The sequence below is a fragment of the Marmota monax genome, unplaced genomic scaffold (genome assembly GCF_021218885.2).
Source record: "Marmota monax isolate L192 unplaced genomic scaffold, Marmota_monax_Labrador192_F-V1.1 WCK01_AAM20220418_F8-fsc00056, whole genome shotgun sequence".
In the NCBI taxonomy this organism is placed as follows: domain Eukaryota; kingdom Metazoa; phylum Chordata; class Mammalia; order Rodentia; family Sciuridae; genus Marmota; species Marmota monax.
In genome coordinates this window covers 7093687-7121573 of record NW_026695212.1, presented here as the reverse complement: position 1 = coordinate 7121573, position 27887 = coordinate 7093687, and the positions used below count along the sequence as shown (strand labels likewise).

At 34.7% G+C, this 27887-nt stretch overlaps 1 protein-coding gene and 1 long non-coding RNA gene across 3 annotated transcripts in view; one reads left to right on the top strand and one right to left on the bottom strand.

The window, feature by feature from the left end:
• Cnot2 (CCR4-NOT transcription complex subunit 2) overlaps positions 1–2501 on the bottom strand; it is a 100617-nt gene extending 98116 nt beyond the window's left edge. The window contains exon 1 of one of the 2 annotated variants that reach the window (XM_046430611.2): positions 2357–2501. Coding sequence is in view for 1 of the 2 variants with exons in the window: in XM_046430610.2 (XP_046286566.1) it covers positions 2357–2361 (5 nt within the window). In the remaining variant the exon portion in view is untranslated. The remainder of the gene's footprint in view (positions 1–2356) is intronic. The other variant, XM_046430610.2, reaches the window with a different exon arrangement.
• Positions 2502–2504: 3 nt separating this feature from the next.
• LOC124083870 (uncharacterized) lies at positions 2505–6013 on the top strand. The gene is made up of 2 exons (XR_006848941.2): positions 2505–2692; positions 2911–6013. It is a non-coding gene; the product is annotated as an uncharacterized LOC124083870 (long non-coding RNA).
• Positions 6014–27887: the final 21874 nt, after the last annotated feature.

Here is a 27887-nt window from a genome sequence, read left to right as displayed (position 1 = left end):
GACAATTTTATAAAGCCAATTTGTCTCTAAAAAAGGTAAAACTATAACTTCTCGTGGGATGTGAAAAATTCTTTAGTGGTATTTTTCATAGTTTAAGTACTTTTAACACCAGTATCTACTAAAGAGACAAAACCCAAAAGTACTGGGTTGGAACTATTCCCAATGAAATCTACTCATAAATCTGAAGTACTTACTAATTTTTGAATAAAGAGAACTTTCACGTTTTAACTATAAAGCACCTCTGAAAAAACAAAAAGTAAATTAAACATCCAAAATAATAAACCAAAAAAAAAAAAAAAGAAGTAGTTCTTTTAGGGAGGTATATCATTTGGAATTCTTTATTTTATATTTAAGATCAGGTACTTCTCAAATGAAGATGGTATAAATCATTCAAACATGCACTTTGCCCTCATTTTTCCACTCAAGGTATTAGCAGGAAGCCCTACAATCCAAATCTTTAGATAAAAGGGGGGAAGTACTATTTTAAATTAAGTGAGGTCTTGCAAAGTCAAGAAAAGAAGTGGATAGAGTAGAAGGAATTTTAGAGGAATTTTTTTCTTTTTTCAGTTTATTTTGTATTTCTTTTCCTTTAGATTTAATATTACAAAACAACTACAAACCAAAGAGTAATGTAATATACAGGGTTTACTAAGGATCTCGGTCTTCTAGTTCATTTAAGAAACATTTCAATGAAACAAGACCTGAATGTAGATGGACATGCATTTGAATGTACATTTAATCATTTCAGTCTACTGAGATTCTTAATAAGCCCTTTAAACCTGGGATAAAGTTACCTCCCCAAATTGTAAGATATCAACTTACTGACATTTGGCAAAGAACTGCTGTCAAATATACCTAGTATTCACAAACTCAATGTAGAGCTGGGTATGTAAATAGATACTTTTAAATTTCTATGCCCCCCAGTCCATTCTTTATTAATAATCTCCACTTATGTTATTTCAAGCAAATGGACAATGGCACCTATGATTCTTGAGCTCTAAAAATTCTTACTATCAAGCATGACAGGAAATGTGTTCCACTTTTAACATTTAAATTCAAGTATGGCTTTCCATGTGATCAGTACAGTACTTTCAACTATTATGCCAAAAACGTTATCAGAGTACTTAATTATTAAGAACTGTCCAGACAATAAACAAAGGAGTAAGATCCTCTGACCAAGAGTTTTACGAAAATGAAAGAAAATATGGTGCACTTGTGGTCTTTGGATGTTGAAAAGTGAAGCTGCCTACTAGGACTAGCAGGAAGTTGATGTTAAGGTGCCTTCCGAAGTCAGTGGTACCCGTATGTAAGACTTTTGTGGGGACGATAGCGTACTCACAGCGCCCAGAATAAATGCAAATTTTAAAAATGCTTTTACAAAAAAAACTTATTCGTTTTCGCTAAGGGCCATAGTTACCAAGAATCAGAAGCTTTTTCTAGACATACAACAGTACCTCAACTAAGAATTAGGAAGGGCTTCTCTTAATGCGATTCATTTCTTCCATGAAACTTTAAAGTTTAAGACCTAAAAGCAAAAAGTGGAGAGGCCCCGGCGGAAGTAAAAACATTAGGGCTTGCAACTTCACAAACAAAAACAGCGTCTCGGGTTCCTCCGCCTCCCCAGGACGGCCAGGACTCGGTCTCTACTACACCACGGAAGCTTCAACCTCCGGGTGCGGTGGCAGAAGCAGCATCACAGTTGCACTCCTCCTGCCTCCACCATGCACGGCCTTCGGTAGCCCAGGGCCTGGAAGCTCCTGAGGCCCGTTAACCAGTGTCCCCCATCTTACACTTACATACACAAACAAAAACACACAAGTGGAGGATGATGTGCGTGAATTGAGAGAATGTGAAGAACCAGGGACCAGCAGCTGCTGGGAAGGTGGCAAAGCCGACCAAAGCGGGCCGGGGCTCCTCGGCTGCCGGCGCTGCCACCTTCTCTTTTCACCCCAGGAAGCAGCGCGGCGGTAGCCGCTCCTCCGCGCTGGCGGGAGCCCGGGGGAGTGGAGTCCGGGAAAAGCCCGGCCGCCCGCGGACAGGACTGGGCCTAAGATCTGGAGCCGGCGCTGCAGCGGCCCGAGTACAGCGACGCTTTACGTCCCGTCCACCACCCCCCATACACACCCCCTCCCTCCCTCCACCGCCGCCACCCCCCCTCCCCGCCCGCTCCGCTCTCCCTCTCTCGATTGGAGCCGAGACAAAAGCAACGGGAAGCGGCGGGCCGGGACGCTACCCGCGGACCCCGAGTGCGACAGGGCCGGCCCCGAGGCATTCCCCCGCCTTGCGGGGGCCCCGAATCCGCCGCCCCCGCCGCGCGCCCCGCTGCCAGACTTCCGAAAATTTGCCAAAAACTCACCGCATGAATTTTCTTGTCCCGCGGATCCAAGATGGCGACGTATCCACCGCGGAGGCTGCTGGGAGCAAGACCTTTACCCTCTGACCCCCGCCGTGACCCCCGTCGCTCCGACTTCCCTCAAGGCGGCGGCGGCGGAAGGTGGGAGCTGCGACAGGGTTGGGGGTGGGTAAGCTGCTTCCCGCGCGCTTGTGAGAGGAAGAGGAGAAATGCTTCACTCCCCCACCGCCCACATCGAGACTCTACGGTGTCTCCTACCTACTGACTGAAAGGCTTGTCGCTCCGCGGCCGTTACAGTGAGCGGAGCCTCTGCGGCAGCTGCCTTGCTCCTAAAGCCAGGTTGCTTCGCACTGGGTTCCGGCCTTGGGTCCGAGGGGGGCAGCGGGGTCCAGGGGCGGGGAATGGTGAGGTGGCGTCGGTCCGCCCACCTGGGGGACGCTGAGCGTGTTTGTGTTTGTGTTTGTGTGCTGTTCCCCGCCCCCCCCACGTCCGCTTCGAGACCGGCGCCCTCGCACCTCTTGGAGCAAATCTGATGTCCGTCCCGTTTCCTTCCCCAGCCCCTCAGCCTCCGGTGCTCGTGCACTCACCTCCAGATACCGACAGCCCGTCACCGTCAGTTCCTGAGAAGTGAGTTGTCTTCTGCCGAAACCATTGGTGTCTAATCACTCCTCCGTCTTTTTTTTTTTTTTTAAACCGGTGGTATAAAGTAAAAATGCAGAGCTGGTTTTTAAAGCACTGGTGTATGAATTTACTCAAGCCAATTAGGATTATGGCACTTTATTTAGCTGCCACTCCCCATTGTCCTTATAAGCCTGGGTAACCATCTGGGTCATCACCAAGACCTTTTGAAATGATGATGGCTTTAGTGGAAACTTTAGGGAGTGACATCTGCTTTCCAGAAAAGTAGTTGTCTCTGAAAGTGAAATTAAACCTTTTTTTTTTTTTTTTTGCAATACAGTAGTCTCCCTTTATTCCTTTGTATCCATAAATTCAGTTTTTAGAATTATTGTGCATTTTGGGTTTAAAAGAAAGCCTCTGTAGGGGCTGCGGTTGGGGCTCAGCGGTAGAGCGCTTGCCTAGCACTTGCAAGGCGCTGGGTTCCAGCCTCAGCACCACATAAAAATAAATAAATGAAATACTAAAAAAAAAAAAAAAAGAAAGCCTCTGTATGTGTTTTGAAATTGTGTAGTTTCATAATGTAAAAAAAATGTTCTCTATTTAATAGAGTTTATTAATGTAAAGCACAGTTAATTTGAAGTAAACAAAATTTCTGCTTTTCTTGGTGGTTTCTTTTATAAAATCATTTTCTCCCCAAAATATCACTATAATCCAATTTAAATTTGTCATTGAAGGCAAAATCAGGAAATAGCATGAAAAATAGCATATTCTGAAATCAAAGATAACCTTATCATGTTTTTGAATACAAGGTTTTTTGATATACCAGCAGATGTATAAATTTAACTCCAAATGGTGTTGGTGTAACCAGTAGAAAATGTTCTCTTATCATTCCTTTCATTAAACTTTCTGCTTCACTGTGGTTTTTATTTCAGGAAAAAATCCTCCCCCAACCCTTTCTTCTTACTGCTGCTTCTGCTTTCTCTTCTCTTAAGGCTGTGTATTAAAAGACTGCCTCTGTATACACATAATATATATATGTGAGTACGCGTACATATGAATATGCTTTATTGAACACCTAATCTAGCTATTAATAATTTGAAAATGTAATTACTAGTGATTTGAAGCCATGAAATGGAGTGATTAAAAGTGGGATACTTGGGGCTGGGGATGTGGCTCAAGTGGTAGCACGCTCGTCTGGCATGCGTGCGGCCCGGGTTCGATCCTCAGCACCACATACCAACAAAGATGTTGTGTCTGCCAATAACTAAAAAAAAATAATAAATAAATAAATATGTTTTAAAAAAAAAGTGGGATACTTACATGTATATAGTAACATTAAATATTATTTACCTTTTTGGTTTTATATATATATATATATATATAATTTTTTTTAGTTGTAGGTGGACACAATACCTTTTTTATTTATATGTGGTGCTGAGGATCAAACCCAGGACCTCACACATGCTAGGGAAGTCCTCTGCTGCTGAGCCACAACCCAAGCCCCATTATTTACCATTTTAATCTATTAATTTGACTTATATATAGGCCCACTTGATTAAGTCCAAGAAATGGACCTTATCCTTACCATCTCTATATTTACTTAAAAGCACAGATTTTAAATAGTATAACCATTGGTAAAATTAGAAAAATCACTTCCAAAGGAGACAAGTCTGATTTGAAAGTTTTAATTATGTGGATTATTGTTGGAAGAGACAGAACAACAGATACTTTCATAATAAATTTATGGAAATGTTAGGGAAAAAATACCCTGACGCTATTGCTTTTTTGAGAGCACTGTTTAGGATGAATCCACTAAAAGCCTTGTTGAACAAATTTTTTAACTCCTATGCCATATGCCAAATCAGTTTTAATAACTGCCTCAAAGAATGTTCTCAGCATTAAATGAGCTAGCTTTGTTAAGGGCTTATATGACTGATATTTTAGTAAAAAATAAATGGTGCATTTTTAAAATTATTGCATCAAAAAGTCCACCTTTATTTGCCCATTTGGTAGTTTGAGGGTTTTTTTGGGGAGTGGGGAGTAGTTGATAGATTTTCTTACTTGAGAAACAGTCCATACTATTGGGCATATGTATGTATGTATGTTTGTTTTACATTTTTATTTATTTTTATGTGGTGCTGAGGATCGAACCTAGTGCCTCACACGTGCTAGCAAATGCTCTACTGTTAAGCCCTAGCCCCAGCCCCCATGTGTGTTAAATCTTTACAGAAAAGATTTAACAGAAAAATTACTGACTTGAATTGAGAAAAAAAAAATAGCTTGTTAAGGGAAGAATGACTTTGTATATAAAAACAGCATGCCTCCCATTTTTAAAAAGATGTGGCTATAAATAGCAATTTTGCCATGGCAATGGATAAAAAGATCAGGCTTCCCAAATTTGATGGGTCTCATACAGAACATCTGAATCCCCTTGCTCATCCCCTAAATCTTCTTTCTTAGTCTCTGATTTCAATAAATAGCACAACCATTCGTCAGGTTGTTTGTGCTTAAAATTAAGAATTTGTTTGATTTCTCACATTCTACATCCAACTCATCAACCAGTACCATAAACTTGCCTTATAATTATATTCTGAATTCAGCCGTTTACCACCTTCAGTGCTGCCACTAAGACACCATCATTTTTTATTGGATCATAGCCGCATACTCATCATTTACTCCTATTTTTCCCTGCTTTCTCATGAAAATTTCCCCCTTCAAACATAATACCAGCCAGAACCATCATTTCAAATTTTTATGTTATGTTCCTTCCATACTTAAAACTTAAAATAGCTTCTCTATGCACACATAATAAAACCCAAATCCCTTACCATGACCTTCAAGATGGTATACTCTGGCCACTGCCTATTCTCCAACTTTATCTAGTTCTCACCCATCTAATTGCTTCTCTATTTCTGTCATGTGCCAGGCTTTTTCTAGTCTGTAGCAGAGATATGTTAGTTGTCTCTAAACTTTCCTCCATTTTTTTTGTAGTGATAAACATGGATACATGACTGCCTAGAATAAAGACTATATTTTCCAGCCTTCCTTGTAGTAATAGTGATGGCCAGTGTAATATTAGCAGATATATCATGTGACACCCTTGAAGAATTATTCTTAAATGGCACCTGCTACACCCTTCAATCCTTTGCTGCTTTTTCTGTATTTTGTACCCTGGAATGAGATGGCCTGAAATTCTAATTTGAATTCAGACCATTTGCAAGTACTCTTACCCTAGGGATTGGCAAATCCTTAAACTGGTGGAAATCAGGATCCTTCTGAGTTTATGGATAAAAACACTATTCTAGCCTTAAATTCCTTACCTTCAAGTTTTGATATGGAAAGAAAGTAACCTTTTATCTCATTAAAGCCCTTAATTGGGGCCTCGTACTAAACTGATAACTCCATTTTAGAGTCTTTGCGCTTGCTATTTATTGTCTTTCTGCCTGATATGTAATTTTTCAGTCTTCTCTGTGGCTGACTCATTCTTTTCCTTCAGGTCTTTACTCACACATCATCTCTGACAGGCCTTCGTCGGCCACTGTATCTAAGGGTAGCTGTCTTCCCATTTATTCTCTATCATACAAACTTCTATAGGGATAATTAGACAATTTGTAAAATACTAGCTAGAAAAAAAACAGTGCTAAACTAATGGGATATCCCTAGTTTCCAGCCCTTGATAATGAAGATGTATTATCTTTTTCTGGGAAACCTATAAGGTTATTAGAGAAAGAAAGGAAAAACAAAGCTTAATTGGTGAAGCATACTAGCAAATCAAAAGACTAGCAATACATTTAGGGTGGAAAGTCTCTCTAAATAGTCTGATTTATTTTGTATTTCACCAAACTTGAATTTCTTTGTCTAAAATATAAGAATCTTCAGCTTTGAGTGAAAAAAAGTTTAATAGTGCCAGTGCAGTGGTACATGCCTATAATCACAGTGTCTTGGGAAGCCAAGACAGAATTACAAGTTCAAAGACAGCCTAAGCAACTTAGTGAGACTCTCAAAATAGAAAATAAAAGGGTTTGGGGATGTAGCTCAATGGTAAAGCACCCCTGGGTTCAATCCCCAGTACCTAAAAAATAATAGTAAGTCAAACTTAAGAATGACAAAAATGTGTTACTAATTTAATCTTCAACTGTTATTTTAAGAAGTAATTTTATCTTGATAGTACTGACAAAAGTTCACAGAAGCAATATTTGGGAGAGTATAAACTGGCAGGATACTTCTAGAGTACATTTTGGCAGGATATGTCAAAAGTCTTGAGTGTATGTTTGACCCAGTAATTCCTTTTCTAGAAATGTATCATAGAAAATAAGGACAGCCTGGGGATGAGACTTGGTATAGAGTGTTTACCTGGCAAGTGTGAAGCCCTAGGTTCAGTGCCCAGCACCAGGGGGGGAAATGAGGGAAATAAGGATGTGTGTAGTAATTTGATTGCAAGAGTGTGCTTTATTCCATTGTTTATTAACTAGATTAGGAAACATACCTACAATGAATGATTCTCAACCATTAAAAATAATATGGAGAAAATTTTACTGATACAATAAATGGTGAAGTGTAAAGAAAAAGTTGTAAAATATTTTAAATTTTAAATCTTTGTCTCATAAAGAAGGCCTAACAATATACACAAGGTATTTTATATCAACATTGCCCAAGTAATTTAGAAATCTTCCCCATTCTCATAGTTTTAAAATTTTCATACAATAAAATTTGTATAATACTAAGTAAAAGGCTGCTTTTCTGTTTTAAGAAACACATATGTGTTTCTGGGACTAGTACTACATACACAGTTGTCAAGCCTAAAACCTTTTCCATATGCCCCCAACTAAACCAATTCCCATATATTTTATCTTCTAAAATCCATCCTTACAACCATTCTCTTTATTATATACTCATAAACCTCCATCTGAACCTTTTTTTTTTTTTTTGTACTGGGGATTGATTCTAGGAGGACTTAACCCCCTGAGCTACATCCCTACCCCTTTTTTAGTGTTTTGGTTTTTTTTTTTTTTTTTGGGGGGGGGGTTGAGACAGGTTCTAAGTTCCTTAGGCCCTCGATAAGTTGATGAAGCTGGCTTTGAACTTTCGATTCTCTTGCCTCAGCCTGGATCTGCTGGAATTATAGGCATGCACCACCATACTGGGCTCCATCTGAACTTTCAAAAGAGGTTCTTTTAAACTGGACTTAATGCATTGAATTTTATCTTTCTAGTCTGCCAGACTACCATCAGATTTAGATTTCTACTGTTCATGTCTTAGGAGTATCTACTGCATAAAATTCTTATAATGATGCCTTATCACCCAAAGGATAAAAGTACAAACTCCTTTCCATGAGGTAAAATGATTTAGTCAGAAAAAAATTGGAAACACCAGTAGTAGCAACAGAAATAGAAAACACTTGTGCTCAATGCAAGCTAACACTGTTTTTTATACTTTTTTACCTATATAATTACTCATTAAATTTTTATGTCTACTTATGTAATAGTAAATGCTAAGATCTGTTACAGACTGTAAATTTTCTGCTAGTTCAGAAGAAGGAAGTGGAGAGAAGACAGGGATAGCTTCAAGTGGCTAAATTGAGTTTCATGTTGAATAACAAGTAGTTCGAATAGATGTAAATAAAAGGAAGGAACATAAGAATACCCGTTATTGAATTAGGGCTCACCCATATGACTCCATTTACCTTAATTATTTCTACAAGCACAAATACACTCACATTTTGAAGTACTGAGGATTAGGACATTAACATGAATTTGGGAGGCAGGGAGCACAATTCAGCCTATAACAGAGAGGCAGAAATGACTATGAGCCACAAACTAAACTTGGGGCTGGTGGAATTTGTGTTGACTAGGGTGGCAAGATTTTAGAGTGTTTTAAATGCCAGGCAGAGGAGTCAATATGGATGGTTTTAAACAAATTACTGCTATTCAAACCATTCCTGATGTTTAATTAGCACCAAAAGGGTGGGGGGAGATCAAGTTAGAATAGTTTGTACTACCTGACTACATATTATATCCACTTTTATCATCTAACACGACTTCTTATCTTGCCAAGATAATTAAATTATCTAAAAATCATCTCAGAATTAATGTCATAAATTTTATCCTTTTAACCCTATTTCATACAATAAAATATATCCCCCACTCATGCAGTAGAATCAATGAAATACTTTTTACCTTTCTCAACTATTTCATTTTTGCTGAATGTTTAAATACTTGGCTAAAATGTTTTTTCAGTCAAAACACCATTTATTCTATGTAAGATATATTTCATTTTTTAAGAAAAAGTAAAATTACCTCCCAAAAGTTATTATAATAAGAGCACGTAACACTAAATAAATTTGAAACTCACAAATAACCAACTAATACATTTTTGCTAGCAATGAAAAATTAACTGAAATCTGTTTAAAAGGGATTAAATACTGAAATTACAGGAATGAGATAACTTACATATACATAGATCAATGAAAGAATTATTTACTCCTCTTGAATACTAAAGGCCTTAATGAAGGTCATTAAAATGCTGAATATTAACCTACTTTTTAAAATAAGGAACTTAAAGCAAAACTACATTTATTACAAATGAAATGATGATTTTGAAGTAAATGCAATCCAAAGAAAATCTTGGGTTTGAAGAGACAACCTAAATATTCTCTACTTCAAGATAATCTCATTCTATTAATTTTTGCTTTGAGTGACTTTTTTTTTTTTTTTTTTTTGATACCAGGGATTGAACCCAAGGACGCTTAACCACTGAGCCACATCACCAGGCCCTTTTTAATTTTTTATTTAGAGACAGGGTCTCACTAAGTTGCTCAGGGCCTCGCTAAGTTCCTGACACTGGCTTTGAACCCTCGATCCTCTGGCCTCCACCTCCCAAGCCTCTGATTATAGGTGTTCACCACCACGCCTGGCCTTTCATAACTTTTTTTTTTAATCTTTCACATTACTTTTTTGGCTTTACATTTTATTTTTATGTATTCTTTGAAACTGTTCACATTTAAGATTTTTTATGGATGAAATAGAATTGAGCAAATATCTTCTATAAAATTATTATATAAGCTTACTCAATTTTCTACTGCAGATCAACCTCATAGCACACAGTGAAATAAATCCCTAAGGACTGAATGTATAGAGCATGCTGAAAAGTACAAGAAATAAGCTAAAAATGAGCATATAACCTACATCTGTTGGTCCAGATGTGTTTGCAAACATGTATCATGAAGAGGAGTTAATAAAAAGGGATAAAGTTAACTTCTGAGAGGGTTAAATAGAACCCCTAACACATTATTTTCTCTAACCATGTATCTTATATTACAGGACTGGAAAACAAAGTTAAAAGTCTGGCACAGAAAATTACACACATTTGTTTAGTTCACATCAGAAACAGCTTTTGAAATCAAAAGCTTGGATAATAATTGAAGAGCAGTTTGTTTCAAAAAGGAAACCACTGTTAAGACATGAGGAGTTAAATGTGTTCTCAAAACCCGCATTGGAAACTTTTAGAGGACACAGATGATACCAGTTTCATTTAAACAAACTAAACAGTTATGATCACAAGTCTGTGCAGTAAGGCAAATGTTTCACTAAATTACCAGAATGCCTCCAGTTGTTAAAGTTTAAGAAAAGTCAGTGACAGATTAAGGAGACTAGTGTTCAACTCTGAAATCATTCAAAAGATAAAGGACAGAAAGCCTTTAGCTTGTCTTCCCAATATGTGACAAATTCAATAAAACTATATTGGAACACAGGCTTAGTTTCTATGCACATTTTTAGAAATTGCATAGAATCATGAAACCATAAGATCTAAAATAATGTATTTTAAAAGCTAGGTCATAATGTACTTTGACACATATTCACCATTCTAAAATGAGAGACTTTATGGCAAGAAATGGCCAGCATCTCTAATGATGCCATCATTTCAGACAGGGGACACGTTGCATTGTACACATTCATTTTATGGGTCCAAATCTTGTGTACAGATTGAGGTTACTGTTTACTTATAAAAAGCATTTTATATTTTATATATTTTTTTTATATTTATATTTTATATTTATATTTTATATATATATATATATTATATATTGCTGAAAATTTTTGTGAAAACTTAGCCTTTTGTGAAATTTCATTATGATGCCTATAGTGACCTTATGTCAAACACAAAACATTATTATTCTTGCTTACATATTTCAAGCAATGTTTGATGCTTGAAATACCAAAATGATTATTTAAAAAAATAAAAAGAATTTGTATGGCTCTTTAGAGTTTGTTGTATAAAGATCTGTCTTTAATTATGAGTTTTCAAAGCTTTGCATTATTTTCATAGTTCTTTTTCTGTACTCTTTGTAAATTTTCTCTATCCTTTCTGAATAGTATTCTGGATATAAATATAAGAATATGTTTTTAATACAACCAATTTTTTAAAGATATTTATTTTTAAGTTGTAGTTGGACACAATTCCTTCATTTTATTTATTTATTTTTGTGTGGTGCTGAGGATTGAACCCAGGGCCTCACAAGTGCTAGGCGAGCACTTTACCGCTGAGCCACAATCCCAGCCCTTTTAATACAGCCAATTTTGAAAATAATAGAATGTTTCCACACTTAAATATAAAGTTCTGTTCCTACTCAGTATTTGTCATTCACTATTCAAATGTGATTGCAGGTATATGCCAGGCATTGAATTTTATCTCTGAGAGAAGGGAAAAACAGTGTGCTTTTCCCTATTCTCACACCACTCAACACATTTCTGACAACAGATACTTGGGGTTTATTTCCCCACACACCAAGAAATCAGTTATTCAGCCAACACCAGTTGGATATCCTCTGATTCAATCCTGACACTATAGTATCAAATCTCACAAGTGAGAACTCAGTCCCACAAAACTACTCCCTACTTCAGATATCAGTTGCAAGTAGTAGGTTGTCACCTACCCTTCTGACTGATGAACTATAAATCCGTATTCCCATGACCCCCTCCTCCATTTTGATTAATTTGTTAGTGTCTCATACAACTCCTTTTAAGTTTTATGGGAACTTCAGAATATAAACATGATTGATTAGATCATTAGCCACTGATCAACTCAACCTTCAGCACCTTCTATTACCCAGAGCTGTGGAGTGGAGGGCGATGAAAGTTTCAATCCTCCACTCACTTGGCTGTTTCCTGTAGCAACCAGTCCCCATTCTGAAGATATTCAGAAGACCACCAAGAGTAACCTCATTAGAACAAAAGATTCTCCTATCTCCCAGGAAGTTCCAAGGGATTTGAGAGTTCTGTGCTAAGAACCAGAAACAAAAATCAAACATGTTTATATAAGATATCTTTCCACATTGTCATTTAGGTCTCAAGAAAACTATATAATGTGGATACAGTAGTATAATTCCCCATTTTCTTGTAGTCACGTGTATGTAAGCAGATCTTCTCCAGCTTAAACTTGTGAGCCATATTTTCCCTTTCAAGTACTTGTACATATACCGAATTTCTGTTATTACTCATCACCTTTGGAATTATATCAATATTAAAACTCATTTAATATTCTGAACTGAACATTAAAGATGCTGTTACCCTCAATGCTTCTATGGGTACTATCATCTGTAAAAACTAGGTAGCCTGAAAGAAACACCCAAATAAATAAGTTAATGAGAAGAATGTAAGATCTTTGGAAACTAAGAAGTGGTGCAGCAAACTAAGCATGCTCGCACGCACACACACACACACACACACACAAACTGTAACAATACTAATTAGAGATAAAATAAGAGGTTAATATTGTTAGCACCTAGTTTGCTATAGCACTTAGTTTGGCAGCTACTAATTTGCAAGTGCCATAATTACATGATGTCACTGTATGACAATCTGTAGAACATTTATTTCAGATAGGTGGTATTTTCATTTCACAGATGAGGAAACAGAGACTTTAAGAGAATTTGCTTTAGATTACATAGATTAAAAAATGATAGGATTGGAATCCAGATCTTCTAATTCCAAAACCTAGTCCATTTTCTTTTGAAATATATGAAATATTTTTATATCTTCATTCTTCTGGAGAGAGTCTCCATAGATTTCATAGGATTCTCCAAAGGATCCCTAATAAGGAAAAAAAAATATCAAAGAAACCATTAAAACTCTCCAGTGTAAATTCAGTACAGTTACAATGGTGAAAAAAGTAATTCTGAAATAGCCTGGTCACAGAATACGTCCAACAAGTTTAAAAGAGTTAAAAGTCGGTCAAATGAATAACTATGGGGAACCCAGATAGATGATTAAAATTCTGATTTAACTTTACTATTGAGTTCTCATTATATACTAGCTTTACATACTATATATTGCTGTTTCTCAATGTTCAGCAACATAAGAACACCTTTTAAGAATTGTTGTGGAGGGGCTGGGGATGTAGCTCACGGGTAGAATGCTCTCCTAGCACATGTGAGGCCCTGGGTTCGATCCTCAGCACCACATAAAAATAAATAAATAAAATGAAGGCATTGTGTCCAACTACACCTAAAAAATAAATACTAAAAAATATTGTTGTGGATACCTAAAGTGTTACATTAAATTTATTATAAAGTTACTCTAATATGTACAAATAGAAAATGAGGTAGACAGAGGTAGCTATTTTTAACTATATTTTTCAAAAAATTAGGAATAAAATCAAAATATTTAAAACTAATAACAATTAATTTTGATATAAAAAATAATATTGTTTTGCTGAGCCTAAATCATTATTAGAAGTTAAGACAGCATAGGTTTATTTGAATTTGGGATACTTAAATCATCATGTAATTACTCATTTTTCCCACCAGTTTTCTATTGTAATTTTTTGAAACCTTTATTCCAGTAACAAGCAATTGCAGTATTTGGTCTTTATCTAGTATGTACACATCATTCATTTGATTATTCTTTGTTTATTCATTTGTTTATTCTATGGCCCAAGACAATTTAAAATGTATAGCTTGGCTCTGACTGTCATAAACACAAAAATATGGACATCCAAATCAAGTGATATTGATTATTTATATAATCATTTTCTTTATGATCCAAATGTAGTTATGTTCATTGTTAGATGGTTTTTAAATGAAAGTATAAAACTGAAGTTTTTGTGAGAAGTCACAAATATTAAAGTGGATCACTAGGGATTTGAGAAGCAAAGCTTAAGAATTTGAGGGTTTTTAATAACTAAGACCTGGAATTTTATCCAACTAAAACCTACATACCCTTTTATCCAACTAAAACATACCTTTGAGCAAACTGAATAACCTCTCCAATATCAGTTTTTCTATCTGAAAATTGTGCATTAGAAATATTAATGTACCTTTTAGAATTGTAAAAATTTTGTCAGATAGCATATATAAATGTGTAGATTGAACCAAACATTCAATAAATAATTGTTATGACGATCATGATGATGACAGCGATTTTATATAAGACTACATGTAATTTAAGGATTTTAAATAAAAAGTATAATAATTCTAATGAGGCATCCAAAATAGGAAATACAAGAAATAGGCTACATAACTGGCCATTAAATAAATAGTAACAGAAACATAAATGTGCTGGCTGAGTTATATATTTTCTGTTGAGATAAAAAAAATAAATTAAGTGCCAGGCACAGTGGTGCACACCTATAATCTCTAAAATCAGAAGGCTCAAGTGGAGGATGGCAAATTCAAGGCCAGCCTCAGGAACTTGGCTATACCTTTTCACAAAATAAAAAAGGGCTAGGGATTTAGCTCTATGGTAAAGCACCCCTGGGTTCAATCTCCAATACCAAAAATAAAAAATAAATAAGGTAGAAAATTATTACATTTTATAGTTGTCCTAGTGATCTTGATTTATTTTGCTGCCATAATAATAACACTTTAAATTTTTTAAAATAAATGTTAACTTACTTAGCTTACATGAAGGTTTTTCTTTCATAATTATTTACAGGGTTTTAAAAGACACGTCAATTTTTAAAAAGATGTTGTTTATAAGAAGATATCTACCAAATATTTGTACCTAATTCTCAACATTCCATTTTTAATGTAATATCCCACTCTATATGAAGTAAAACCTATAGTCATAATCAGTTAAGGGGTTTTAAAAACAACTGCCTAGAATAGAGGTAAGCACTGTATTCATAAAACATTTGTATTTCATTAATAACAGTAAGGTTAGTTTCTATGAGTGATAAAGATGGTCCTGGAGGAATATAATACCCAAAACTTCTCTATTCTTTTTAATGAAATATCCTACAATTAAGAAGGAGTTCTTCATAAGTATAACCCATGTATTAGTCCGTTTTCTATTGCTATAATAAAATCCGGAGACTGGATGATTTGTGAAGAAAAGAGGTTTATTTAGCTCACAAGGATGGAAGTCCAACAAGAGCATGGCACAGGCCTCTGCCTAGTTCTTGTGAGGGTTCAATGGCGGTAATGTATGTAGAAGAGTTTACATAGCCAAAGAACAGAGAGGAGCCAGTCTTGCTCTTTTGTAACAACTTACTCATGCAGAAACTGACTGGTATCCCACAACTTAATTAATCCTTTCCAAAGGCAGCATCCCCAATGACCTAACAACTTCCAACTATGCTCTGCTTCTTAAAGGTACCACCTCCCAGCATTACAACACTGAGAATTAAGCTTCTGACATATGAACCCCTGGGGGAACCACTCAAACCATATTTAAACCATAACAACCCACATACGTAAGTAGAACCACTGAATGGCAAAATCCAAAGAGATAGTTAATTGATCACTGACAAACTCACAGATGCCCCTAAGAAGAAACTTTGATAATAAAGCACAAGAAGAAATCATAAAACAGAACTTCTAAATTGTAGGGCAGACCTCTTTGGTAGCCTCATCCTAGTTTATTCTTGCTAAAAGTGTGGGGAATCAAATTAAAAAACAAAAATACCCTCTTTAGTAATGGAAGAGAAAATCTTTATTTTGAATAAACAAATAGCATACATATTTACTACACCTTTTAAATTAAATTGAAGAACTTTATATGAAATCTGCAGAGTTCTCTCGTAGAAACAAAAACTACAAAAGAAGAAAGAGACCCAAATTAGGTTTCTCGGTTTCTCAGTGCGTTAGTGCCATGAGCTACTGGTAAGTACTCTGGAGGTGGGGTTCCCCGTCCTAAGTTAAAATAACTTTGAATAACCCCATAGTATTAAAAAAAAGTAGTGTCACAATCAACAGCATTCACATCCACCCACCCTTCGTTAAAAACAAAAAAGGCCTGAGAGATACAAAGGAGGCCTTTTAGGGAAATGGTGTTTGTGGACAAGGGTTCTTCCAATATGTAGTTGGAATAGGGGTATTTGGGAGAATCAATTTTAAAGATTGAGATTACTGAAAGAAGGGAAGACATTTCTTTTCTCTGTAGGATGCTGACTTGGCAGGAGAACTTCTGAAGTTCTCTGAGTAGAGGAAAAGTAATTGGAAAGAGATGATAGACTAAGAGACAGGACAGCAGGACAGTGGACTCCACACACATTATTTAGTGTGGCAAGAATAATGAAGATTGCAATGGGTGGTAAGAACAACAGGGAAGATAGGAGGATCGAACCATTTGTCAGTTAAGGGCTGATCACAGCAGGAGGAATGAAAGGGGTAAGCTTGATCCAGATGGGCACCATTAGGAAACTGGTAATCAGAAACTCTGCAGGCTCCTTGAAAGAAACCTCATTGGAGATGTAGCTTTTGGACAAGGTCTTATGAAAATTATCAATATCTGATTAATAAGAATTGCATCCTCACCCATTTAAGGATAAACATTTTCCCCTTTCTCTCTCCCTTTCTTCTGCCACAAACCAAGAGCACTGAAAGAAGAAGCAGATGTCTAAAACAGATTTCTCCCACACAGGTTCAAAGTCACTAGAGCTCTCCCTGCATGGCGGGTAGTAGCTGGGTGGGGGATGGTGAGAAGAGCTTCAAATTAAGCTAGTCTGAAATTTAAAGTTTAACAAGACTGATGCTTTAATTTTAAATTGTGACTGTTCTAAGAACTTAAAATTGGCTGAAGATTATAGATTCTATGTAAGATACCATTAAGAGAGCCACCACTCAGGGAATAAAGGGAAATTCTACCTGGTATTGTTAGGGATAGGGGAAGGGAAAAAAATAAAAATTAAAAAAGCTTTTTTTGTTTAAACTCCCAACATGCTGAAATGTTTTCATAAACTAGGCAGAAATACTTTAAAACATTCATGCTATATAGTTCATTTAAGTTATATAGTTCATTTCAAAGTATGTTTTCAATCATTATCAATTTATTTTTCAAACTTTATGAAATTCTGCAATTTAAACATCTTTGCAAATATTTTAAAAGTCCATGTACAACTGATCCTTTTGCTGACATTTTGGAGCCCAGATGAAACAACCAGGTAAGAAACATTCTTTACAGAATGATATTCTTAAAAATTCTGCTCCTTTTTGCATTTGCCACCCATTACTAAGATAGGAAGCTGTATCACTGAATCCTGATATTGTTACCCACAGGCAGCAATATCAATCAGTTTGGATATTGTCACCCAGCTGGGATTTTAAACATGAGAGTAGGATTAAAAAGCAAAAGAGCCTGAATTGCCACTTTACTTTTAGCATTGGCCTTGCTAAAGTTAAGTCAGACAAAAATCTCAGCATTTTAAGTTAGTGTTTATACATCTAATAAAATAAAAGTAATATAGTTTCAATTATAAAAGAGCAAAGAGTAAATCTAAAACTTAATATTTAATCATTGAGATGAATATTGAGTTTTATTAACATTTGTTGCAATAATATCTTGCATATATCTAATTAACCCTTTAAACTATCTTACTTAATATGGTGTGAAACCTGAAGAACTGTTTTTTGTTGTTGTTTAATTGGTGAGGGAACAATACATGTGATTGCTTTCCAACTTCAGGTCTGAAGACAAACAATTGAGTCATTATTTTATATGAAGAACAACATTAATGCATGCAAATTCCCAGTGTATTCATGCTAACAAATATTTACCATTTGTCAGGTACTTATCCACACATAGGAAAATAGAGCAATAAGAAAGGCAGATGGGGTCCCTTTTGTGGAGGAGATAGATAATAAACTATAAAGAAAGAAAGAATGAATGAATGAATATGATATTATGCAATGAAAAGAAGTGTGAAGGAAAATGAAGCAAGATAAAGAGAGTGACAAGGAGATGAGAGGCTTTTAAATGAAGTGGTCAGTGAAGACATTTCTGAGGTTACAGTTGAGCAAAACATCTGTAGGAACTGATGTTATATCAAGTGCATGTTGATACACACATGCACACACATACATCTTCTAAAAACTATTTGATGCTTCTGATCTTTTCTGTTTTAATCTAACAGATCTTAGAGTGCTATATTCCAGGCTTTATTCTAGGCTCTTGCAATATAACAGTAAATTAAATAGATGAAGATCTCTGACAGTGTGGAGACAACAAATTCCAACAGGAAATTACAGATACTAAATAGTATAATAAATAAACTATATACTGTTAGAAGGTAATTTATACTGTAAGGATTGAAAAGTACAACAGAAAGAAAGGAGGCTAGGAAAAGGATAAGTTTTGCTGGTAAATAGGCAAGTAGGGTAAGCCTCAATGAGACCCAAACAAACACTTGAACATCTTTACAGGTATACCAAGTGCTCCTCTGAGGGAACAGCTCTTATTGACATACATGGGTACATATATATATGCATACACTTTTACTTTTTTCCTAATTATTCCTAGCTAATAAAAATAAATACAATACATTATAATTGTATATTACCTACAGGAAGTTGTGGATATTATTTTTTATTTATTAGGAAAATAGCTGCTGTATGTGATTTTAAATTTTTATCATCTGATATTATGAAAAAATATTTTAAAAGGCACTTAAAATAACCTTATTGTTAGAAATACATGTATATTTACATACTGGCATTTGTAGGTCACATAGCAACTATACTACATCCTTTCTTGTTAAAAAGTAATGATGTTTTTAACGTTATGTTTAGAAAACTAAATAAATAATTTAATATTGGAGAAAATGGTAGATTACTTGCTTCATATTATAAATTGAGTACAAGAGTAACAAGCTTGATGTTTTATTGGTGTGAATAGTTAGAAAAGTGAACTTCTATTCATTCTATAAAATTAGAATAATTTTGACATTTTTATCTTGCCTTGGCTTTATTCTGTCTTCTAGACATTGATAACTTTATTACAAATTTGTTTAAAGACAGCTATCTCCATTCTGATTTGCATAGTGGCTGTGCTAATTTACAGTCCCACCAACAGTGTAAAAGTGTTCCTTGTCTCCACATTTTCTCCAGCATTTATTATTATTTGTGTTCTTGATGACTGCCATTCTGACTGGTGTGAGAAGAAATCTCAATGTAGTTTTGATTTGCATTTCCCTAATTGCTAATGACATTGAACTCTGTTCACCCATTTATGGGTTATTTGTATTTCTTATTTGAGAAGTTTCTGTTTAATTCATTTGTCCATGTATTAATTAGGTTATTTGATTTTTTGGTGTAAAGTTTTTTTGAGCTCTTTATATGTTCTAGATATTAATCCTCCATCAGAAGAATAATTAGCAAAGATTTTCTCCCATTCTGTAGGTTCTCTCCTCACATTCCTAATTGTTTCCTTTGCTGTGCAGAAGCCTTTTTTTTTTTTTTTTTTTGAGAGAGAGAGAGAGAATTTTTTAAATATTTATTTTTCAGTTTTCGGCGGACACAACATCTTTATTTTTTATTTTTATGTGGTGCTGAGGATCAAACCCAGCGCCCCGCGCATGCCAGGTGAGCGCGTTACTGCTTGAGCCACATCCCCAGCCCTGTGCAGAAGCTTTTTAATTTGATGCCATTACATTTATTAACACTTGGCATAATTTCATGAGCTTTAGGGATCCTATTTAAAAATCATTGTCTGTGCCTAAAAGCTGAATGTTGACCCTATGTTTTCTTCTAGGAGTTGCATAGTTTCTGATCCATTTTGAGTTGATTTTTGTGCAGGGTGAGAGAGATAAGGGTCTGGTTTTGTTCTTCTACATATGGATAACCAGTTTTCCCAGTACCATTTGTTAAAAAGCCTCCCTTTTTTTCCAGTGTAGATTTTTGACACCTTTGTGAAGGATCAGATGATTGTAGATGTGTGGGTTTGTCTTTGTGTCTTCTATTCTGTACCGTTTACACCAATACTATGCAATTTTTGTTTTGAAGTTCTACAGTATAATTTGAAGTCAGGTATTGTGATGCCTCCAGCATTGCTTTATTGGCTTAAAATTGCTTTGACTATTCTAGACAACTCTTGTTAATCCACATATTATATTTGTTATTCTGCAGACTTAAGTAAAATCTTCTAACCATTATGTTTTTAAGGTATGATAATTTTAAAAATTAACTAATCACAACTAGCCATTTAGATATAACTGTATTTTCTTTTTTCAAATTGCTTTCTGTGTTAATTTTTGGGTCAGTGTTCAATAATAGGTAACTTTTTATAACTTCAGATTTAGTATTTTTTACTAAAAAGCTAATAAATATTTTTTAAACACTTCGTATACTTCAACTAACAAGAAATTTGTTATGGTTTAGCTATGAGATGTCCCTCAAAAGGCCCTGTGTAAATGCAGGAAGTAAAGTGATTAAATTATGAGAGATATAACCTAACCAGCGTACTAATCTATTCACTGTAGTAATTTGAAAGGACTACTGTTCTGGGTGGTAACTGTAACCATAAGAACCAGTCCTTATGAGTTAGCATGATAATTTTTTTCAAGAAGTAATTTTTCCACTATACTTGTAAACTCAAAGTTATGCTTTGTCTGTGGACTTAGGGCAGAGCTGGAGCTTCATGTGAACTTCAGTTCACAACTATAAATGTAGAAATTTTGAGCAGTTCATACTGAGCTATAGCTTCCCTGAATTTTTTGCTATCTAGACATATTCCCTTGTTCTGGAAATTCACTTGTTCTGAACATGATCTTCTCAAAATCAAGTGATCCCTACTTTAAAAAGCATATCAAGTGATTAATCTGACAATCCAGTACAATGAAGCACAGAGCCCTATGTGATCACACAGGTTGCATGCTCATGAAGCAGGCTCTAAAATATAAGAAGTGCAAGATAACAATAAAAATCCTAGAAGCCTATGACTGTGCCTAACAGAACTTCTAATTTTGTCTCCTGTAAGAACTCTAAGAGTACCTATATTTATTAAAGTTTTATTTGGAAAGCATTTGATATTATAAAGAGTTATTATTAGCATATTTTTACATATTCAAAATTAAAATGTATACTATATTAAAAATCCAGAAATTTGTATTTGTTAAACCCTATTTTTTTTATTAGTCTAAAAAATTTCAGATTTCCTAAGAAGAAAAAAATCCCCCCCTTTAAGTTCTGTTAAAAGAATGAGATTTTTATAAGCAGCATTAGGTTTTATTTTCTATAAGTAAATGACATCAGTTTGAATTTGTCATAGTCAAACCTTCTTTGGCCTCATTAGTAAAAAATTGTGCTTTAGTAAAGGAACCCTAGTGTTATCCAAGTAGTCACTCTGTTGACCTGATCATTAGTAATCATTAGACAGGGTTGGGGATATAGCTCAGTTGATAAGAGTGCTTGCCTCGAATGCACAAGGCCCTGGGTTCAATCTTTAGCACCACAAAAATAAATAAATAAATAAATAAATAATGTTGTTAATGAGCATTATTACATTAAAAAAGTAATCATTAGACAGCTAGGAAAATAGCACTACATTTTACATTTGTCAGACAATCTTATGACTTTAGAACCTAAAATGTACAACAGTTAAATTGCAATATGCCTAGTTAAAGTTGTTTAGTTTGCATATATTCATAATGTAGAAAGCAGAATTGACCAAGAACATTTCAATCCAATCTATTATAACAGATCAATAAGCCTTTCCTCCTTACAAACTTTGTAACAGTTAAGAAAGCCAACCTAACACAAAATTTCTTTTTAATTTCTGAGTAGGAATTTTTAGGTTTACCATCTAATTAACTAATGGCTGAAATTGATATATAGGCATTATAAGTATCACTGTGACAATTTTTTCGTAAAACAAATGATACAAAACTTAAGTTCAGGTCACCTAAGTTGCTCTCTTGAGTTTTGAAACTTGCTGTTAGCTTTGAGAAACTGAATATTATTGAATGAAATCCCATACTATCCTCATCATGTAATCTATGGGACAGATACTTAAGTTAGCAAAACCTACCCTAATCCCTTCCTTTTGAGGCAGGCAATAGGAAAAGCCAGGAAAAAATAAAGCAGAGAATGAGTAGGGAGTCTGGGTAGAGATGAGGGTATGGTAGATTGCAATATTAGATAGGCTGAAAGGAAAGTCCTCTCTGAAATAATGAGCAACTAGAGAACTGGAGAAAAACGAGTATTAGCGTTGAATATCTGATGAGTGCATTCCAGGCAGAGGGAACTGCAAATGCCAAGGTCTGTTGTGTTCAAGGCCTGGAAAGGAGTGAGCAAATTGTCTAAGCAGACAAGGTGGGAAAAATGATGAGGTGACAGTGCAGAGAAGGGTACAGAATCTTGGTCATAAATCAATGTAAGATATTATTTATTTATTTATTTTTGCATTATAATTCTTAATACACCTTTATCCACAATTTATCATATCTCTGATTGTATATAAGGTATGTTGACTATTTTGGTAACTGACTTTTAACTCTGAGATAAGCCATTGGAAGACTTGGAGTAGAGGAGTGACATGACCTGTTTTGCTAAGAGGATCTGACCCAAGTGAGATAAGAAATACAGAAGCAGGGCTGGGGATGTGGCTCAAGCGGTAGCGCGCTCGCCTGGCATGCATGCGGCCCAGGTTCGATCCTCAGCACCACATACAACAAAGATGTTGTGTCCGCCAAAAACTAAAAAATAAATATTAAAATTCTCTCTGTCTCTCTCTCTCTCTCTCTCTCAAAAAGAAAAAAAAAGAAATAGAGAAACAGGAAGACCAGGTAAGATGCTATAACAATATTCCAAGTGAAAGGAGATAATGACTTGGACCACAGGTATAACAAAGATGGTGAGAAGCAAGTAGTTTCTGGATAAAGAATAAAGAGCTCCAAAATTTATTTAGTCTATCATTGTTTGAAATATTATTTTACAATCATTTGTGATCTATATTTTCATGGTACTTTTTTTTTGAAAAATATAAGTGAAAAAAATCGACTCTCATTCTTTAATTTTTTTTTTTTTTATTTCTACTAGGTGTTGAGCCTAGGCCTCAAACATGCTAGGCAAGCACTAAACTACATCCCCAGTCCTTCTTATTCTTTTTATTTTATTTTATTTTGAGATAGTGTCTTGCTAAGTTGCCCAGGCTGGCCTCTAACTTGTGATCCTCCTGCCTCAGTATCCCAAGTACCTAGGATTATGGGTGTGCACCACCATGCCCAGCTTTCATTCCTTCTTATTGTGTGTGTATATGTATGTATGTGTATGTACATGTGTGTTTGTTCATGTGTATATATAGATAGATATATAATTATCATATCATTTTGCTACCTACTATATTTATATATCATGACAATTTCTCATACTCCTGAAATATAGTATTAGTGACTACATGGCATTGTTTGGATGAAGCATAATTTAACCATTCTATATAGAACAATTTATTTAAGCGATTTTCTATTATTGACTATCTACACATCTTCCAGTTTTCTCTAATATAAGTACCACTAAAATTACTATTTGCATTGCTATATTTTTGCAATATAATTACTACATTACTTAGTTATTAACTAAGTAATTAACATTTTTAAGTTTAGAAATGACAGAAGTTCAACTAGAAAGAAGAAACATGCAGTGGAACTATGACTGTAAATTGACAACTCAGATTTTTTGATTTTTTTACTATAACCATAAAAAGAACAGATTATCTACATCTGATGCATACTGGTAGATTTTAAAGGATACCAAAAATATTTTAATATAAAAATATTTATAAATTCCTGCTGGATATTGAATAAACATTCATATATTTCAGGATTTGTTTTCTATTTCTGATAAACATAGTTATTAGTAGGAACAGAAAACCAATTGCAAGAACTGTTACTATTTTAACATTCTACATGAACTTTGGTCATGTTGGACTTCTGGCACCTGAGCTCTCATACCCATCTGTTTATAGGGCATTATGCCCATTCTTCAGATTTATGCCAGTTTCAAAAAGTCATGCATAAATAAAGATGGGCAATATAGTGTCGTATAAGTCATCTATTATTTAATCTCTTTGAATTAGATTTTTAGAAAGGCCTTTAGTCATTTATTGATTTTAAATAACTTTTAATTAGGCATTAATATCAGCAAACTTTAAACTTCACTATGTAATAAGAAAATACTATATTTTTCAACATGAGTAAGTTGATTAGGAAAAGAGCCATAATATATCCTTGAAAATATTGAATATACTATTTGAGGGGAAGAAATCAACATTTATTTGGTACTATGTATGAAGTGATTTTACATAATTTATACATATAATTTTTATATTAATACTATGAAATAGATATTATTATCGCTACAGATAAGGATGCTGAGAAGTGACTTACAAACAAAATCACCAAGATAATTTCAAACCCATTTTATATGACCTCCAAACCCATGCTTTTAAAAATGATACCATACTGCTATGTGGTTGGTGTCTAAACATTAAGACAAATTGACAGAACTGTAATATTGACTGAAAGTAGTTTTTAGAAATTAAAAATTTAAAAGTCAACCAACTGAAATGATTGCTTAAAAAAAAAAAAAACTAACATTGAATGAGCGTTAAGATTCAAATTAGCTCTCCTTACCATGAAGACAATGCCAAACAGTAATTATTTGTTTCAGCTTTAAGTGAATACCACTTAGACAAAATACTTAAAAGAAAAAATAATCTAATGACCTGTTTTCTTCTTGTCTATAGAGCAGGGATTTTCAAACTTTAAAAAGCTGTGTTTTCCCAAGAAAAATTACATAAAACAAAGTAGTATTTTTGAAGTGGGGTATAGGTAGGAGATAGGGAGGTGTATGTAGCTTTTGTTTATTTCTTACCCAATTCCCTCTTCAATTCCCTGTTTAACCTCTGAAGGAATACTTACAAATTCCATGATTCAGAATGTTATTTAAAAGGCTGTGTTGTATCCTGAACACTGTTGATTGACTTACTTTTTATAATTCAACTGATTTATTTTGCTTATTTACTAGTCACTATAAAAATGAGATTTGAAAGTGGTAGAAAAGTTTCTGAAGCAATAACTTTCATGTTTTATTTTATACTGAATTAACTTGCCACATTTCTCCCAGTCAAAATCAATTAATTCATTCCATCAAATGTTTTTACAACTTCAACTAAATACCAGGCACTGTACTGGTTCCTTCCTTCATGAAACCTAAAATCTAGTTGAGAGAGACAAATAACAAGTGGGAAAAAGTAAATTTGTGCTATTAAGAAAACATCTGTTTTTGATAAAGAATGGTTATGGCATGTTAGACTTATTAGCAACACTTTATTGTATTGGGTTGAAAATGTCTCCCCCAGATTCACATCCATCTAGAATCTCAGAATATAACTATATTGGAAACAGGGTCTTTGTAGATGTAAAAAATTAAGATACAGTAATATTGGATTAGAGTAACCCCTAATCAATTGACTGGTATCCTTATGAAAAGAGAAATAGAGGTACAGATTCATAGAAGAGAAAAGTATGTGAAATGGAGGCAGAGATTGGAGTGAACCATCCACAAGCCAAGGAACACCAAGAATTGCCAACAACCACCAGAAGCTAGAAGAGGAAAGAAAAGATTTTTCCCTAGAGACTTTGGAGAAACCATGGCCTTGCCAATACCTTAGTTTGGGGTTTTTAGGCTCTAGAACTGTGAGAAAGTAAATTTACATTGTTTAAAGCACCCAGTCTGTGTTAATTTGTTAAAGCAGTGCTAGGAAATAAGTACACTACTTTTTATAGGTAAAGAAGGCTTTCTCTAAGTATATGACCTTTACATAGACAATTAAATAATGAAAATGACCTAGTTATAATAAAATCTCACTAGAAAGTAATCTCACTGGTGTTATTTCATGTCAGTGGTAAATATTCTACAGATATTTAAAATGACTAATTCTAAAATTAAGTTGTTTTTCCCTCACTACAAACTCCTCCTTTGCAAAATACACACAAAGTAAATATTAATATTTTTTCTTGTCATCTACAGACTACAGAAATTGGACAGGGTCATACACCTGGTAAGTAGCAGAGCCGAGGTTCAAATTCAGGTAATCTGGCTTCAAGATCCTATACTCTTAAATAACGGATCTACTAACACTACTCCTAAACCATTTATTCTTCCTATAGGCTTACAATGTGCCCCTTTGCTGATATCCCACATAATACAGTCTTTTTTCTTCTTTTTAAAAATCTTATCTGTGGAATTGTGGAATCTCTCTCTCTCTCTCTGTGTGTGTGTGTGTGTGTGTGTGTATATATATATATATATATCTTCCATAAAACATCTACTACAAGCTAGGCCCAGTGGTGCATGCCTGTAATCCTAGTAACTCAGGAGGCTGAAGCAGGAGGATCATAAATTCGAGGCCAGCCTCTACAATGTAGGGGGACCTGTCTCAAATTTTTTTAAAAAGGTGGGGGGAGTTGGGGAATGTAGCACAGTGATAGAGTACCCTGGGTTCAATCCCTAATTTTAAAAAAATCCAGCTAGTACAATAATGGCTATGTGTAAAGTTGAATATTCTGACCTCTGATGCAATAAGAAGCCTTAGGAAAATTGTTTTTGAGAACTTCTAATATAATAACCTAGGCTGCCAATCACTCAGTTCAAATTTGTCAGATCTCTAAATGAGTGGATTTGAAAATATATAGTAGCAATTTGATTTCCCATTTCCTTTGATCTTGTTTTTACATTTCACCTCTCCTCAGTTCTAAATTTGTTGGAAAGCCAGACATAATATTTTTACTTTTATCTCCTTCCTTAGAATTTCTTCTGTGGCATATATGAATTTACTTAGGGATTCTTCTGTAACAAGAACTATCTAATTGCCAAGTAAGAGTATGAAGAATTTATTACAAGGAAAAATGTGAAATACTTTTCTTACTGATTACCACTTTCTTATTAAGCTGTTATCAATGAAAAACTTTCTGAGGGGAGTTGGGTAGGAGGAGGAAAAGGTAATAATATTATGCTCAGCTTTAATTTGGAGTGCCACCTAATGGTAAAGTAAGTCAAACATGAAAATGAAAATCAAAATTATGTTGGGAGATTAAAACAATTAAATTTTTGAAGGGTGATCAACATGATGGTAGAAGAGGAGTTTACAGCATTTGTCTCCTCACAGAAACATCAATTTGAACAAGTATCCAAATTCCAAAATACTTTCATAAGAGCAAAAGAATTTAGGTCAGAGATTACAGAATTGAATGTAGCACAGAAATAAGAAAAGTTGCATTGAAAAAGAAAGTACAGTTTTACAATACTTGAATGTGTTTCCTCCAAAATTCAGGTGTTAAAAATATCTAAAGTGATGGCATTAAGAGATGAAGACTTTAAAAAGTGATTAGGTTATAAGGGCTCCTACCCTCATGAATGGATTAAGGCCCTCATAAAAAGAGGCCTCAGGCAGTGTTCAGCTTGCTTGCCCTTCTGTCTTCTTCCAGGTGAGTACATAATGTTTCTTCCCATCAACAATGTGCCATTTAGGAAGCAGAGAACAGCACTAACCAGACAACTAAATCTGCTGATACTTTGATTTTAGAGTTTCCAGTCTCCAGTACTATTAAATCACTCAATCTCGGATATTTTGTTATAGTAAAAAAATGGGATAAAACATGGTGTCACTCCTCCTATAAGCCTAAGTAGTACAACTTGCAGGGACAT